The sequence below is a fragment of the Stenella coeruleoalba genome, assembly GCF_951394435.1.
Source record: "Stenella coeruleoalba genome assembly, chromosome: 3".
NCBI classification, from domain to species: domain Eukaryota; kingdom Metazoa; phylum Chordata; class Mammalia; order Artiodactyla; family Delphinidae; genus Stenella; species Stenella coeruleoalba.
The window spans coordinates 66,092,610-66,110,262 of NC_137148.1; the positions used below are offsets into that span (position 1 = coordinate 66,092,610).

A 17,653-nucleotide genomic window follows, 5' to 3' on the forward strand; every position below is an offset into this window, starting at 1 on the left:
TCTCCACTTCATTTAGTTGTTTTTCTTGGGTTTTATCTTTTTCCTTCATCCAGTACATAGCCCTCTGCCTTTTCATCTTGTCTGTCTTTCTGTGAATGTGGTTTTTGTTCCACAGGCTGCAGGATTGTAGTTCTTCTTGCTTCTGCTGTCTGCCCTCTGGTGGATGAAGCTATCTAAGAGGCTTGTGCAAGTTTCCTGATGGGAGGGACTGGTGGTGGGTAGAGCTGGCTGTTGCTTTGGTGGGCAGAGCTCAGTAAAACTTTAATCCACTCGTCTGCTGATGGGTAAGGCCTGGCTCCCTCCCTGTTGGTTGTTTGGCCTGAGGCAACCTAACACTGGATCCTACCCAGGCTCTTTGGTGGGGCTAATGGTGGACTCTGGGAGGGCTCACGCCAAGGAGTACTTCCCAGAACTTCTGCTGCCAGTGTCCTTGTCCCCACAGTGAGCCACAGCCACCCCCCTGCCTCTGCAGGAGATCATCCAACACTAGCAGGTACATCTGGTTCAGACTCCTATGGGGTCACTGCTCCTTCCCCTGGGTCCCAGTGAGCACACTACTTTGTGTGTGCCCTCCAAGAGTGGAGTCTCTGTTTCCCCCAGTCCTGTCACAGTCCTGCAATCAAATCCCACTAGCCTTCAAAGTCTGATTCTCTAAGAATTCCTCCTCCCATTGCTGGATCCCCAGATTGGGAAGCCTGACGTGGGGCTCAGAACCTTCACTCCAGTGGGTGGACTTCTGTGGTATAAGTGTTCTCCAGTTTGTGAGTCACCCACCCAGCAGTTATGGGATTTGATTTTATCGTGATTGCTCTCCTCCTACCATCTCATTGTGTCTTCTCCTTTGTCTTTGGAGTGGGGTATATTTTTTGGTGAGTTCCAGTATCTTCCCATCGATAATTGTTCAGCAGTTAGTTGTGATTCTGGTGTTCTTGTAAGAGGGAGTGAGAGCACGTCCTTCTACTCCGCCATCTTGAACCAATCTCTCCAGGAATAGTGAATTTTTGTTAGCATTCACTTTTATTTCTTGCATTATCAGAGTTTCAGACAAGTTCTTGCAGGTAGCAGGGTTTTTTTGTTTTGTTTTGTTTTTTAGCATGCATAGTCAGTAAACATTATCTTCTGAACTACTAAATTTCTCTCTTAAAATATTTAGATTTGGTAAACTTAGTTCTTGTTACCCCCCAGTGCCTTACGACCCAAGGTTTCATACACAAAAGACTTGGCCACACAGCTTCTTGTTCATCCTGTTGTTAAGACTGGATTCTACATGAATATTTATTTACATCCAACTGAAGCTTTTAATTTTCTTGTATCTGTAAACACCCAGAACAATAAATAACCCCTGGGAAATTGCCTGTTGGTATAAGTTTGTTCTAATATATTTTTTCATTACAGCACAGTTATTGAGTAATGCTCTAAGTGTCAGAAACCTCCCAATCAGATAGATAGAGGTGAATCTCATATCTGCCCCTATACCTCTAAAATTGTGAAAAGAACTGTAATTTAGTAATAAATATTAAGGAATTGAAAGTCATTTATCTTAAACTCATTTTAAAGGAAATCATAAAGGGTCTTATAATTTGTTGTTGTTGTTGTTGTTGTTGTTGTTGTTTTACCGGTACGCGGGCCTCTCACTGTTGTGGCCTCTCCCATTGCGGAGCACAGGCTCTGGACACGCAGGCTCAGCAGCCATGGCTCACGGGCCCAGCTGCTCTGTGGCATGTGGGATCTTCCCGGACCGGGGCACGAACCCGTGTCCCCTGCATCAGCAGGCGGACTCTCAACCACCGTGCCACCTGGGAAGCCCAAGGGTCTTATAATTTATATCATAATTGATGCTGATGGTAAAGATGTTTATTCTCCATTTAAAAAGCAATCTTTTATTTGTGAAGTTAATGATCTATAATTCTTCAGGAAGGAAGATGGGATTTCCTAGAACATATGATGAATATAAATTAGGAGATTTTTAGTTCATAAAAATTTCACCCCTTCCCTTCTCAGGACCCCTTTTCTTGGCAAAAAAGTACAAAATATCTTTTTGTTGTCTTCATCTCCCTAATGGGATCTAATCTTTTTGAAGTTAAGTTTCATTCCTTAGCATCTGTATCATTTCTAATGCATGTCCATTTTGAGATGTGTGTTACTAATGCCTTTAAGCACTAATACACCAAGTGTTAGATACATATCATTTTGTTGATTAACATTATTTCACTCCACCTAGAGGCTACTATTACTATTCATCATATTTGCATGAACTGGGAGTTCCTTGTGCACTAATGATAATTTCTATTCTTATTACCAACACATTGTCTACCCAACTAGTAGAGACTGGAAGATGGGGGAAAAAGGGAGAGGAGAGGTATAGATTTCTATAAGCATGAAAGAATGTGGGTTTTTTGCATGTAATGGTATTAAATTGTGGTCAATGTGTTTTTTCTCATTAAAAGTTTAAGGGCTTAAACAGAAAGGCATTCTGTAGATTAATACTTTAGAAGGTTAGGTGAACAGATGCTAACTCCCCCTCCCCACCCCCACCCGCCCCCAGGATATAATCTAGAGGTAATGTTTCACTGCAAAGTGATTGCAGCTGGATTTCTCATTACAATGAAAGTCTTTGGTTCAAACACTGAACCAAAGAGCATTCTTCAAGTGCTGGGCTTCCCCCTGGTCCAGTCTACTGAAGTATGTTTTAAAATTTTCACTTCCCCTTTGAGTTGTTTTCATTTCCTCTAAGGTAATGTGGCAGTTATCTTAATCATTTTTCTTCTTCTGACCTGTAGACTTAAATTTGTTTTTAAACTATTCTTCCTAACATTGGTCCAGTCTTTTAAACCTGCATTGCTTAAGTCTAGTCTTCTCTTGCCCTTGATTGCTTGTCTTCCTACACTTGCCTTATTTTATCACTTATTTTGTTCATGTTAAACACTAAGTTACAAATACTTTAAAATGAATGCCATATTTTTAGCTCATAAAAAAATAAGCATTATTAATCCCTGTCTTTGTTATAAAACATTACTGAAGTTGTGTACTATTCTCTGTATATAAAATCATTCTAATTATTTCACATATTGAGGATATAAGCAACCCCCTGTAATGGTTCTTATCCATTCACATATTTAATAGACTCAGTTTGTTAATTTAGTATTTTCTCTTTCCTCTAGTCAAAGTGGAAAAAAGCCCACCTGTTAAGGGCTCCCTCTCTGGAAAAGTCAACCTACCTTGTCATTTTTCAACCATGCCTACCTTACCACCCACTTACAACACCACCAGCGAATTTCTCCGAATCAAATGGTCTAAGATTGAATTGGACAAGAATGGAAAAGATTTAAAGGAGACTACTGTTCTCGTGGCCCAAAATGGGAATATCAAGATTGGTCAGGGCTACAAAGGGAGAGTGTCGGTGCCTACACATCCCGAGGACGTGGGCGATGCCTCACTCACCATGGTCAAACTGCTGGCCAGTGATGCAGGCCTCTACCGCTGCGACGTCATGTATGGGATTGAAGACACACAGGACACAGTGTCTTTGGCTGTGGAGGGTAAGGCTTTGGGAATCTAGAAGAAGGTAGTATAACACGATACCTGGTTCAGAAATGTGGTGAAACAATATTCAAAAGTAGCCATTGCTCAGGGGTTGGACAAGGGGAAAAACATTAATCAACACAACAGTCTATGTCTTTCACCAAAAATGAACTGTTATTTGCTCAGGAATCAAGGAAGGTGACTTTATACTAGGTATAATGAATACTTCAAGACATGATTTATAGCTCAAGAATCATTACTTCATTATTGAGACCTATCAGTGGTTATTTTTTAATACTGTAAAGGCTGTTCTACATTTTGTTTTAATTTTAACGTATGTGTATATGTGCATATACATGCATACATATATACACATATAGATATATACATACACACACACAGGAAAAAACCCCTTTCCTTCTTTTTCTCACTCTCCTAGCATGATTATTAAAATCTTTGAATTTGCTTTTAAGAAATATAAATTATATCTTAACTTACATTGAAGAAATAAGGCACCTAATAAGTACCATGGTATATATCACAGTGCTTTGAAAAAGCTAGGACTCAATAAACATTTGAATTGGATCAAAACAAGAACTCAGTGAATTTTTTTTAAGGTCAATGCACTGGTTGTTGTCCACTGTCTTGCAATGAGACATTTTAGTTTTAGCCCACGTTGAGCGGTGGTTTGTATGTCATTTGAATTTAAGTTAGGAGACAAAGCAAAGAAAAATTGCTTTAATTGGGTACACACATAATGCCATAGCTCTTGGAAGAAAAATATTTTGGCAAGTTATTAAGCAAAATTCTAATACCCAGACATGATGGAACAGATTTTTCTTCCAACCCTCTACTTCCCTATAAAATATTTACCTTTCAGAAATATATACAAAGGGTTTTATTAAAACTCTTTCTTGTGTAGCCAAAAGGAAATATTTTGAATTTCAGATGTGACAGATTAATTTTCTGAACATCCTTTTCCATTCAGATTCTATTGCTCCCTTCTATAAATCTATTTTTATGTTTTCCAGGCATCCACTAAACACCCTGGGCTCTTTGCTCTTTTAACCTTTTTATCATTTACTTTGGTTTGTCTAGTATTGTTTTTTCTACTGATCTCTCTCTTCCTCTTTTTGTATAATGTAACATACACTATATATATATATATATGGTGTTAGATATACATTGCATATAAATTTATATATACATGTATGTTTTTAAAATCCCACAAGAAGTTTACAACTTCTTACAATTTTCATCATTAAAGAATTGGCAGTGGATTTGCCCCTTGCCCCCTTTGAAACAATGAAAATCCTCCACTTAATCTCCTTAGCCCCATGAGGTCTTCAAATTATCCCAGCAATTGCAGATACTTCTACAGCCTGGTATTCCCAAGGAGGCCCCTTTGTGCCCTCTTACTGCCAATCTTCAGGGCACATGGAAGATTTTTAATTACCAAGAAGGCTATTTGAAGCTTTGATCAACATAAGACTAATTTAAAACCATTCAAAGTCTGGCTTAAGCCTTAGAGATCATTATAAACTATCTTTCATACTTACTAGATAACACCATATATATTTCCTGGTACTTTTAGAGTCATTCTACAAAGCTACAGATTTTATGAAATGCATTTGATCAGTTTTTTCTTTGCAATATCAGAAATGGGAAAATGAATGTTAGTTGTCAATGCATCTACTTGGTGCCTCTGCAGATCTTTCTGTATTGACACTGATCAGAGGTGCTTATTTATGACATGGCTAGTCTGTTCCCTGCAGATACTTTATTGGCACATACCTATTTTGGAAGAGAGAGACAATCTAAGGATAGGCATGTGGGAGACAGTCTTATAGCTAGAAGTCAGGCTGTAAGAGAGAGAGAGAGAGAGAGAGAGAGAGAGAGAGAGAGAGAGAGAGAGAGACTTGTTGTCAACTCCAGGAAATTACTAGGAATAAAAGGAGAGTGGAAGATATCTTGGAAACCAAAATTAATTCCGCCTAACAAAACAGTGGTCTTAAATGATATGACTCAATAAAATCTCATCCGTAAGACCCAATTACCCCAATTTCTATTTTCCAGTGACTTCCTAGGCACATTTGCTTGACTCACTTTGCTCTTTTATGAAAATGAGTCATCATATTTACTCCAGTTATAAATGGAGGTGCTCTTGCTAAAGTAGGAGAAGAGGACCAAAGCTCCACCCCCTCAGCTGCTCTTTCTTCAGGCCTTTGACAGTTCTTTGAGCCCTGAAACACAGTTCAAGAACCACAAGTTTATGTAACTCCTAAAATACAATGAAGTGGAATTTGAGGCACATATCAGGATGCCTGGCTTCTGCCCATGGGAGTCTGGAGAATTTTATTTCAGGCCTCCTTTGGGATAAAAATCATACATCTTACCTGTCAAAGTGGAGACCCTAAATTATGAATATGATAAACTTTTATCACAGCAGTCTATCCAACATTTTAAAATTCTTTATCTAATTTGACCTTCCTATCAATCAAATAACCTAAGCAATATTAGTTATACTTTATGAAGGGGAAAATTAAGACTTATATATGATTAAGGAGCAAATTAGGGATTGGAACAGGCCTTCTCACTCATACCTACTCCAGCATCTTTTCCATTTTAGTATATTGTCTCTGGAAGTAAATATTACAATGTTTCATGTTTGTAGGAAGTGGTACTGGTGAAGGCTCCATGTGCTTCTATTGAGTTGGCCCTGAGTAAAAACATGAAGTAGGAGAAGTTGATCTTGTGGCCCCCTTAACTCTTTGTATCTCTTGCAGCACCTACTCCATTTAATTGTCCACGGTTCCCATAATAGCCTGAATACTACCTGCAATTAGGACAACTAGTCACCATTTGGGATTTAGTGGCTTAAATCTTTTTTTTTAGATTGTTTACATGGGAACAGAAAATGCTTGAAACTCTCTAATGGAGCAGAATAGGACACCTAAGTGAGCAACATTTCTGGGGCTCCTCAGATCACCATAATTTTGTATAATGCTACATAAAATAAAGTAAACATAAAGAAGTATCATGATGTTATTACCGAGTTAGCAAGTAATTTGACAAATTACTCCAATGAGAAACTGCACAGTATGGTGGGAGACTTGAACTTGCCCATAATTGTTTGCTGCTATCTTTGCAGGGGTTGTGTTTCACTACAGGGCAGCGACCAGCAGGTACACTCTGAATTTTGAGATGGCACGGAAGGCTTGTTTGGATGTTGGGGCTGTCATAGCAACCCCAGAGCAGCTATATGCCGCCTATGAAGATGGATTTGAGCAATGTGACGCAGGCTGGCTGTCTGATCAGAGTGTTAGGTGAGCGGTCTGGGGGCCACCAGGTTTAATTCATCTATTTGGAGCGAGAATAAAGTGCTACCTACTAGTCCTTTATTTCCCCAGGTATCCCATCCGGACTCCCCGAGAAGGCTGTTATGGAGATAAGATGGGGAAGGAAGGAGTCAGGACCTATGGGCTCCGTGCTACTCATGAAACTTATGATGTGTATTGTTACGTGGACCATCTGGACGGTAAGATGTTCAAATTTCTATAGCTTCATTTGACCTAAGAAAATTGAGGAAAGACTGGGAGCACGTGGGGATAGAGCAAGTCTTCATGCTTGTTTGGATTCCAAACAGCAACATTTAGTTTAAATAACCATATGATTCTGTGGTGAAATAAGCTTAAATTAAAGTGGAAAGAGAACGAGGGCTGTGTAAATGGTTATGTAGGTTTGAAATGTCTTTAGTTAATGGCAGGTTTGCTTTCAGTCATGCTGCCATTGGACTGTTTCCAATACACTTTTAGAGCATTAAGAATAGAAACCTGTAAGGGTGGTACCTATTCTTGTAAGAACTTCAGGTAAAATCCTGTGATGACAAACCACTGTGAATCCAAGTGCTGATAAACACCCCGAAGTGCAGCTGAGTCAGGCAAACTAGCCCGGGAAGGATTTTCATGGTTTGCTTCTCCTTGTGTTCACTTTGCTACACTAATATTTAGAGCAATTATTCATTCATTCAACCAATGAACACATTAAAAGAAAACACCTACTGTGTGATAGGTACTCTGCTCGTAGTTAGGACTATGAAGCCAAGTAAGATATAAGCCTCGCTTTAGAGACGCTTAGAGTCTGATTGATTCTGGTACTATCATTTCTCACTTAGCATGAGTTAGATTCTTAGAGACAAGTTTGAGTTCTCTTGTGGCGATGTTATCTAAGGACACAATGCAGTTTTACTATAAGAATAGAAATTTCAGTGACTTTTGAAGTGGAATTTCATTTGTAGCAACAGGTATCTTAGAAGCCTAAATATATAAATAGAAATATTGCATTGAGTTATACTTTTAATTTTGGCTGGCTCCCCAAGAAAAGAATGAACTCAATTTTCTTATGTGTAAAATAAGGAAGTAGGACTAGATAACTTCCATAGTCCCTTCCAACATTAAAATTCTATGATTCTATGAATTGAAAAAATAACCTCAGAGACTGAAAGCTAGAAAATAAGCAGCTTATATTTGCCTAATGCCCTAAATTTGAATAGAATGGCCTGCTTCCAAGAAAGCTGCTAAGTGTGGTTCTCTAGTATCTTAACATTCTTATTATAACTATTATTTAAGACTGATAAATGTGTTTTCTAAACCATAACTTTGATACTAACAATTTCCATTTTTTACAAGGACAAAGGGAAAAGATATGTAAAATCCATGCTATGAGATATAGATAGATAGATATAGCTTAGCTCCTTCCTTTAAATTTAATTTTATTTTAAATTTAGTTAACTTTTTTCATAGAATAGGAGATGGTCGGTAGGGGATTCTGGTTCTAGGAAATAAATTTGGTTATTGCTATCTCAGTAAGATGGAAATTTGTATTCAAATTCACTAAGGTGGAATTTGTTTTATCACTGTGGTTCTCCTTTGGAATAATATCTATTAGAGTGATAGTTATAAAAATTTCTGGAACACTGATAATGCTGGAACTAAACCAGAGATAGTTTTTGAAAAAGTATACATAACTTCTAATTACCTAAAAGATCTTTACTAAATATAATTGAAATGTGGTTTTCAAGTATAAATCTGTGGCCAATTTGATCCCAATGTGAATAAGCATCACAAGCCAGACTCCTTGATGGAAAGACAGGCTTAAGTATTTACAATGCTCCCGGAAGGAGCACCTAGGGGCCCCTCTGCATGTCTCTTCTTCAGTCTTATCCTGATGGAGCTACTGAAACCCCAGTCTCTAAGGCTGCAGAATCCCTAACTTCTTTGAAGGCCAGAGGACTTTCTGCTTCTGCAGAAGTTCCAGAAATTCCATGTCCTGTACAAATTCTGTGTGAGATACTTTTGACAGGTCTTGGTGGTAAAAGCCCTACCAAGGATTCCTAGCCACATTGTACCCATTGAGAGCTGGCTTCCCAAAATCTGTTCAGAGGATCAAAACTAGTGTTCAGGGAAAATTGAACTCTGTCAGAAGAGTCATTCTGAGGATGTATGCGTACACCACAATGAGAAGGATTTATTAGTCATACAGGAATTCTTCTCCACCTCCATAAATATCGCCACTTCTAGGGCAACTGGTATTGGTCAAACCAGTCTCTCCTCCAGTGTAACCCAACTATATTTCACACAGTTGTATATTTACTTGGGATAATTGTTCTACATATTTGATAATTGAAAACTTGTAATGTATAATATAGCATAACTTTAGTTGGAGTATTTATACCAAAACAACAGAATTTGAACTTTTTTGTCCTATCACATAACAGCTGGAAGAAAAAGATAAAAGAATAAATATAAATAGGAATTCAAGCACTGGCTGAAATTTGTGTCAGCAGGGTAACAAGACGCCCTGACATGGGCAACCTTGGGAACCTATCGCCTCTCCTTCTCTGGCTTATATTTTCCATGTTAGCCCTACCCTTTGGCTTTTCTTTCACCTGGAACAACTACCACCCTACTATTCCAATTCCCTGACCTTCACACAAGCTTCCCAACACTTGGATGTGTCTGTACTATGGGCTGTCACACTGATCCCATATCCCCTTCTTAAGTCCTAGTTGGTCTCTCTCACCTTTACCATTCTCAATCTTTGAATGTGTGACTATAATCACCCTCCTGCAAATGTTTGCTTATTCCTCCATCTCTCCTACTAGACCATGGATTCTGGGAGGGGAGGAATCATGCGTATCCCCACTATGTCCCTGGCACATAGTAGGTTCTCCATAGATGGAGTTGAATAAAATGAGTGAATTAATAAATTAACCTCCAAACTAAGTGCCCACTATACTCACATCGCTTTACACTTGCCCTTTGGATAACTTCACACATCTCCGGGCTTCATCACAATTCTACTTCCCAGTTTTTCATTGCTCCAATGTCCTTACTGGTTCATTTAATTTCACTTTTGCTCTTTTGTGTGTAAATAAGTCAAATGCCTTGTGGGATGAACAGGACACAAAGAGACACCAAACAAACAAAAAAAATGAAAAATGATAAGTTTTAGTTTTGCATGTCTAGCCCTGAACTCTCTTCTGAATTCCATACCCACAGTTCTAGTTTGTGAATCATTGTTTTAAAAATTATTTATTTATTATTATTATTATTTTTTTTTTTGGCTGCACTGGGTCTTCGTTGCCACGCAAGGGCTTTTCTCTAGTTGGGGCAAGCGGGGCTACTCTTCGTTGCAGTGCGTGGGCTTCTCATCGCAGTGGCCTCTCGTTGCGGAGCATGGGCTCTAGGCTCATGGGCTTCAGTAGTTGTGGCACGTGGGCTCAGTAGTTGTGGCTCTGGGGCTCTAGAGCACAGGCTCAGTAGTTGTGGCACATAGGCTTAGTTGCTCCGCGGCATGTGGGATCTTCCCGGACCGGGGCTCGAGCCTGTGTCCCCTGCATTGGCATGCAGATTCTTAACCACTGTGCCACCAGGGACGTCCCTGTGAATCATGTGTGTGTCTCATCTCTGGTTTTCTGTTTTATCTCACAAATAATCCCCAAGCCTTTAACAGTTCTTCAGGGGACCTGTTTTATGACCATCAAAGCATGTAAACACCATGGCCATTATCATTCCCCTACTCAGCATTGTGTAGTGTGAATTTCCTGTTGCCTTCCTTCCTCCTTGAGGACCTGCAAAGCCCCTCAATCCTGGCTTGGGAGTAACCTATTCAACTGTGTTTCCCTCTCTCCAATATGATGCCACATATGTGCACCAGTCATCCACAGATCCTCTGCTACCTCCTGCCAGCAGCTCTGCTTTGATCCTCTCTGAAAACACTAGCCTCTCCCCTTTCCAGCATTCTACTCTTCCCTCTGCCTATAAACAGACTGCCTCCAAGAGCCCATCTTTGCCTCTTCCAGCTCACACTGACATTTCCTGATTCTGAACTCCCACTTTTCTTAGAGTTAGTTCCACATATCTGGTGTTTAATTCTTCTCTGGTTGCTTTATGTTCATCAGACACAAACTATTACCTGTTATTTTTATTTCTGAAAAACTTCTGTAAGCTCCTGATAGAGATAAGGCCATAGTTATCTTCTGCAACTTTCCCAACCACAATGAAGAACCTATTCCAGTAATAGACACATCATAGTTACTCAAGAACTACTTGGTGGTAATTGTAGTATTTCTCCAGACTTTGTCTCTTTCAGAGGCTGTCTCCACCACGCTACCATTTCTACAGTACTTGAAAAAAATGCCAAGCTTTGTCCACCAAACTTACTAAACATCTTTTTTTTTTTTAAATTAGATCACCATGATACTAGTTTTTTCTCTTTGAATTTCTCCTCTCACTCTTTTCTGTGGTGTCTCTTAGAAATAATTCCTTCCTAGAGACACTCTTTTCTCCTTTCCAGCCTCTCACAGTCATGGCCCTTTCTTGCATTCCCAGCCAACTGTCCTCTCTGGCATCGGTTCCTTTGTCCCTATTCACAAATTACAGGTTTATTTTTCTACTGCTGCCTCATGTCAAAATCCAGGATAGCTCTATCACCTCTATGACTTGTCTAATGCCTCCACGTCATGCTTGTGTCTGACCTAGAACCAAAAACAACCTTTCGTTTTTCTCTTAATGAGCTCCTTTAGATATGAAAAGCTAAACATTTAGGTAAAAGCCTGAATGTCATTAAACAGGTCTTAGAGCAAGGCTTAGTTCCAGCTTCTTTAGCGTCTTTGATAGGATCAAAATCAGATATATCAAATCTGGAAACTGTGTGAGTTCCTGCCTGTGGATGCTCAGATTGACTTAATTCTGATGGAATTTACAGCATGTAATCTACAGAGTACTTCACCAATGGGAGTTATTTAAGAATTAGTGATAACTGGGTTTATTCAGTTAAAAAGCCCCATGTCAGCTAGAATAGCTTCCTGCATACCCTGGTTCAGCAGATGGGTTCAAATATTGATTTTGGATTATAGAACCTCTCCACATTGGTTGAGGTTGGTGCTAGAAGATGCTGAAATTTTTAGTTATTCTCTGTAGAACTCACAGAATCATAGATCACAGCTATAGCTGTGGGTTCCCAAATAGACTTTAGATATTAACACACTTCGCTAAGGATTCGAAACTCAACTTGGAGTTGTTTTTGTTTAAGTGTTTGAATGGTCTAGCTAAGAGCCACTGAGGAAGGTGACCAGGCATGGCACCCTGCAGCACCTATGGAAAACGCGTCCTCATTCAGTATGGTGACTTGAATAGATTAACTGTGAGGTGGCTCCATAGGGTAAGGAAAGAAACTATTTATTGTATGTGGTTGCATTGCCATTTAACTTAATTCTCACAAAAACCTTGACAGGCATTTATTTAAAACCTTTATTTTTACACATAAGGAAACTAAGGCACAGAGGTTAAGTGACTGGATATACACCCTTTTTCCTGTTCTACCGTAGTAACTTTTCAGGACCACCAAAGATTCCCCAGTAGAGCAACAGGTAGTCTTACAAACCAAGAGGATCAAAGTGCTCTTAAACTCCCCCAAATCTCTGATTTCTCACATAAAAAATATCCTAATTCTTATTTGAGTAATGATTGCATTCCTGTTTGGATAGCAGTGATTGGAATTGCTGGGTTAAATGATAACTCTATTTTTAACTTTTTGAGGAACTGTTTTAAAATTCTTACCAGCAGTACATTAGGGTCCTGATTCTTTCATTCTTGCCAACATTTGTTTTCACCTGACTTTTTGATTATAACCATCCTAATGTGTGTATAATGCTATCTCATTGTGGTTTTGATTTGTATTTCCCTGATAGCTAATTATGTTGAGCAACTTTTCCTTTATGACTATTGGCCGTTTACATATTTGCTTGGAGAAATACCTATTCAGAACATTTGCCCACTTTAAACTGGGTATTTGTCTTTTTGTTATTGAATTGTAAGAGTTCTTTGTATACTCTAGATTCAAGGGAGCCTATTCAGATACATGATTTGTAAATATTTTCTCCCATTTGCCGATCTGTATTTTTACTTTTTCAATGGGATCCTTAGACACACAAAGATTTTAATTTTGATGAAGTCCGATATCTACTTTTTCTTTGATAGTTTGTGCCTTTGGCGACATATCTAAGAACACATTACCAAATCCCGAGTCATGAAGACTTACTTCTGTGTTTGCTTCTAAGAATTGTAGTTTTAAGTTTTACTTTTATCTGTTTTGAGTTATTTTTTGTATATGGCGTAAGGTAAGAGTCCAAATCCATTCTTTGGTATGTGGATTTTCAGTTATTCCAGAACTATTTGTTAAAAAGACTATTCTTTCCTCATTTAAGGGCCTTGGCACCCTGTTGAAAGTCAGCTGATCGTAGATATATGGTTTTATTTCTGGACTCTCATTGATCTATATGTCTATACTTATGTCAGTACCACATTGTGTTGAATACTATTGCTTTGTAGTAAATTTTGAAATTGGAAAATATGAGACCTCCAACTGTGTTCTTCTTTTTCAAAATTTTTTTACCTCTTCTGGGCACCTTGAGTTCCCATATGATTTTTAAGATCAGCTTGTCAGTTTCTACAAAGAAGCCAGGTGAGCGTGAACTGAATCTCCAGATCATTTGAGGTGTATTGTCATCTTAACAATATTAAGTCTTCTGATCCATAAACATGTGATTTTTTTTCCATCTTTTTTTAGATTCTTTACTTTCAACGATGTTTTATAGCTTTTATAGCTTTCAGAGTATAAGTTTTGCTGTACTTTTGTTAAATTTAATCCTAAATATTTTATTCTTTTTGATGCAAGTGCAAATGGAATTTTCTTTATTTCTTTTTCTGATTGTTCATTGGAAGTGTATAGAAATATAATTGATTTTTTTATATTGGTCTTATATATTGTATCCTACAACCTTGCTGAAATTGTTTATTAGTTCTAATAGTTTTTTTAATGGAATCCTTAGGATTTTCTATATACAGTCCCTTTTATTTTATAATGTTACCTTAAATAAGTAGAAAGTAGAAATGTCTTGACATAAAACCCTTGAAACATGTGACAGTCATTTGCTTTAAGGTTTTGATATCAATTTCTGGAATTCTAAATCGGAAGAGCTTCTTTGGAAATACAGTGGCCATTTAACTCTCAGCTGTGAAAAGTAAAAAAAAAACTAGGCTGATTCTCCTGTGTTGACCTGCAGCCATACTGAGCCTGTCAAACCAAATAACACATTCAATCTCATATATTTTGAAGACTCAGACATCCAGAAATGTTTTAGAACCTCTTTCTAACTCTAATTAAAATCTTACTGCTCTGTCATTGGGAAAGAATGAGATCCGACATCCTGCAAACCATAAAAATATGTTTAAATTTTAGTGGGATTTCCTGTGTCTTTAAACCTTTCAAATGACATATATAAGATCTTGTGTAATAACACATTGACAAATATGTGGATTCCCTTTCCCATGAATATGATCTGATTTAGAGAATGTTAACTGACTATCACAGCTGACTGATGACAATTCTCTAAAATTAATTAGAGGTTAAAATTTTCAAAACCCAGTGTCTATGCTTTAAGCCACATTATGCGTCTACTTCAGCCTAAAACAAGTGAGAAATTTGAAAGGTGCTGACCTGGCTTTCCAGTCTCATTACCCCTCAAATGAGAAACATTGCCAGCCTAACACTAGAATTGGATGAAGTTACCTTGGCAGCCCCAGAAGTTTTCTTGTCACTGTTAACAGAAGGTTTGTTTCTGTACAGGTTAAAGGATCAGATCTTAGGGGGAATTGACATGCTTTTGAATTACCTACAAATATTGGCTGTCAAGAAATTATATAGTAGTGTAGGTTAGCTGTTAACCAACCACGTACAGTTGATGGATTTCGTGATCCAGGATAATGAGTATTAGTCTTTATTGCTTTGATCTTGTATATATAGACATGGGCAAAAAAGAAAGAGAAAGACAGAGAGAAAAGAGAAGAAGCTTCCTTTGAAAAAAAAAGTCAAAAACTTTAAACCTAGTAATAATTATGTTGAATTGTCTTTATCACCATAATACTTGCCATATACGCTAAGTGGTTTTATCCTATGGGCATTTCATGTGACTCTTTCCAGTTCACACACCGTATCTACTTTTGCACACATTTATTACTCATATACCATTTTGGCCCACATTGCAATGAAATGTAGTAACAATCACAAATCTTGAACTTCCTTACAGTGAACAAAAATTCAGGAAGTTCTGTTCTCAGATGGGCAAAGGGACTCATAATTAGTTTATAAGAATTGATTTTCAGACCAGACAGTTCAGGATAGAAAGGTTATGAGCACAAATAAACAGAATAAATATGAACATTGATCACACAACCCAGAAAATAGATGCATCTAGATAATTGTGGTGATAGATCAGCTTTGACTACCACAGACAGCGGCCCATCAGCTGCAGTCCAGGAAAGAATTGAATAATTATTTGTGATCTGCTGATGCCAATTCCCCGTTTCACCTTGGTGATCTCAGGGAATTTTCAGTAGAAGAAACATATCCTCCCTTAGCTTTGCTCTGGACCCAGGCTCTTTCATAATTTTTCTGAGCTACTCCTGAGTGTAAAGTCTAGCTTTTGAACAGCGTAGGTCATCTTAATGTTTTGATTTGTTTTCATCATTGCTTGCCATTTTAGTATCTGTCATTTTAAAGTCTGCTAAGAAATAGCTTTTCCATTTAGCAATCAGAAGTGTGGAAAAATAACATGCATGGTCCACTTTCCAGGGAGTCTTTTAGCAGTTACTTGTCAAATTTAAGTATTTTTTTCTTAATATTTCTGATGATGTTAATTCCTATGATTAAGACGAATTTAGTTTGTAGAATGTCACCACATATTAAAGTCTCACCAGCAATGTCTTCCAGTTTCTTCTAGGACATCCCTGGAAAGTTGGAATAACAGGAATAATTCAAAGCCAGATCATTTAACTTGAAATTTTGGAAAATTAGAGGTTATATATGTTTTCCATATGAACATGCAAATTATCCTGAGTGTGAAATCCTCTGTTCTGCATTATAGTTTATGTGTGTACTAATGCAAATATATGTGTATACATGTCAGTAAATTCTTACTTACAACTTAAGTCAGCTTGGCATTTTACCTTAAGTCATGCATCGTTTTGTGTATAAAGGATATGTTGCGCATTTCTTTCCTGACACTTTATTTGCTCTCCTTAATCAGCGAAAAATTGATAGATAATTTTTATTATTTAATTATATTATATCATAGATAATTATTTATTATCTATAATAATCTATGAGAGATGCAATTATCTCATAGATAGATAACATTTAGAAACATGTTTCAAATCTGTATTCTTGTTACAAATTTGATAATAAATGTCCTATAGATGTAACAGCTTTGATGAGGCAACTTCTGGAACTGAATAGTAGACTCCTTGTTAACTTATAAAAGTGATGCTTGTCTTCCAGGAAGGCATATATCCAGTAAAGCTAAAATACATTCAATTGTTCAGTCGCAGTATTCAAGAGTAGAGCTAGAACACTGCCTTGTCTGATGCTAATAATAGGCGTTTTCTCTCTCAAGGAAGGCTTTGCTCTCTCCTCTCACTCTTAAGGTGATACTGTGATAAAATTCAGAAGGAACTTTTATTACTTACATCAGAGGCCAAAAGGTGCCTTTAAGATACCCTTAGGGTAGGAACTTATACAACCTGACCAATGAAGTCCTGTTGGAGAGAGAGAAGCTAAGCAAATGCACTGAGTTGCTTTGCTTGATTTCCCATGTTTGCTCTCTCTTTCTCTGTTCCTTTGGTTCCTGGTTTGGCTTTGCCTCTGGACTTTAGATTTTATCTCTTGGTATATCCTCATATGATCATTCATTTTTGGACCAAGCTTAGGTTTACATTCCTGTTACTGGCCCAGACTTAATTTCTGTCTAATGTCGTTAATGCTATGAATGACTGATGTTAGAGTTTAGAACATATAATTTTAAATTAATTTATTTTTTATTTTATTTATTTTTTGGGCTGCATTGGGTCTTCGTTGCTGCACGCAGGCTTTCACTAGTTGTAGCAAGCGGGGACTACTTTTTTTTTTTTTCCCGCTGTACGCGGGCCTCTCACTGTTGTGGCCTCTCCCGTTGCGGAGCACAGGCTCCGGACGCACAGGCTCAGCAGCCATGGCTCACGGGCCCAGCCGCTCCACGGCATGTGGGATCTTCCCGGACCGGGGCACGAACCCGTGTCCCCTGCATCGGCAGGCGGACTCTCAACCACTGCGCCACCAGGGAAGCCCTAGAACATATAATTTGACCTATAAATAATTCCTGACTATAGATTTTAAAACTGAGAGTAGATCAATAAAATCTTTGGAAATCTTAACATCTTGACTGCTTTTCTCAGTGTAAAAGTGGACAGTGTTTAGCCTAAAACCTGCATTTTTCTATGGGATATGGGATTGAAAGACTTGCGCCTACAGTTAGTGACTAAGGAGAAAGACCGCTACTTTTGTCTGCTCTACCTTGCTTGACTTTTTGCAAAAGCTTCTTTTTAAGAAATGAGACACTTCTGTGTTCAGCTTACATACGGTCTTGGACACTTTATCAGGGTCCCTGCTCTGCGCCAGATTCCTTTGCTCCCTTGCAGTCTCTGGTACACCCCTGGGAGGCAATGGACTTCATATGCCCTTTGCTTTGTTTTTT

The 17,653-nt window shown here is 38.1% G+C and overlaps 1 protein-coding gene across 3 annotated transcripts in view; it reads left to right on the forward strand.

Annotated features, from left to right (window-relative positions):
* VCAN (versican) overlaps nt 1-17,653 on the forward strand; it is a gene marked incomplete at its 5' end in the record, with an annotated part of 102,386 nt that overhangs the window by 8,671 nt on the left and 76,062 nt on the right. For all 3 annotated transcript variants that reach the window (XM_079916791.1, XM_079916793.1, XM_079916792.1), the window contains 3 exons: nt 3,162-3,539; nt 6,674-6,848; nt 6,933-7,060. In XM_079916791.1, coding sequence (XP_079772917.1) covers nt 3,162-3,539; nt 6,674-6,848; nt 6,933-7,060 — 681 coding nt within the window. The remainder of the gene's footprint in view (nt 1-3,161; nt 3,540-6,673; nt 6,849-6,932; nt 7,061-17,653) is intronic.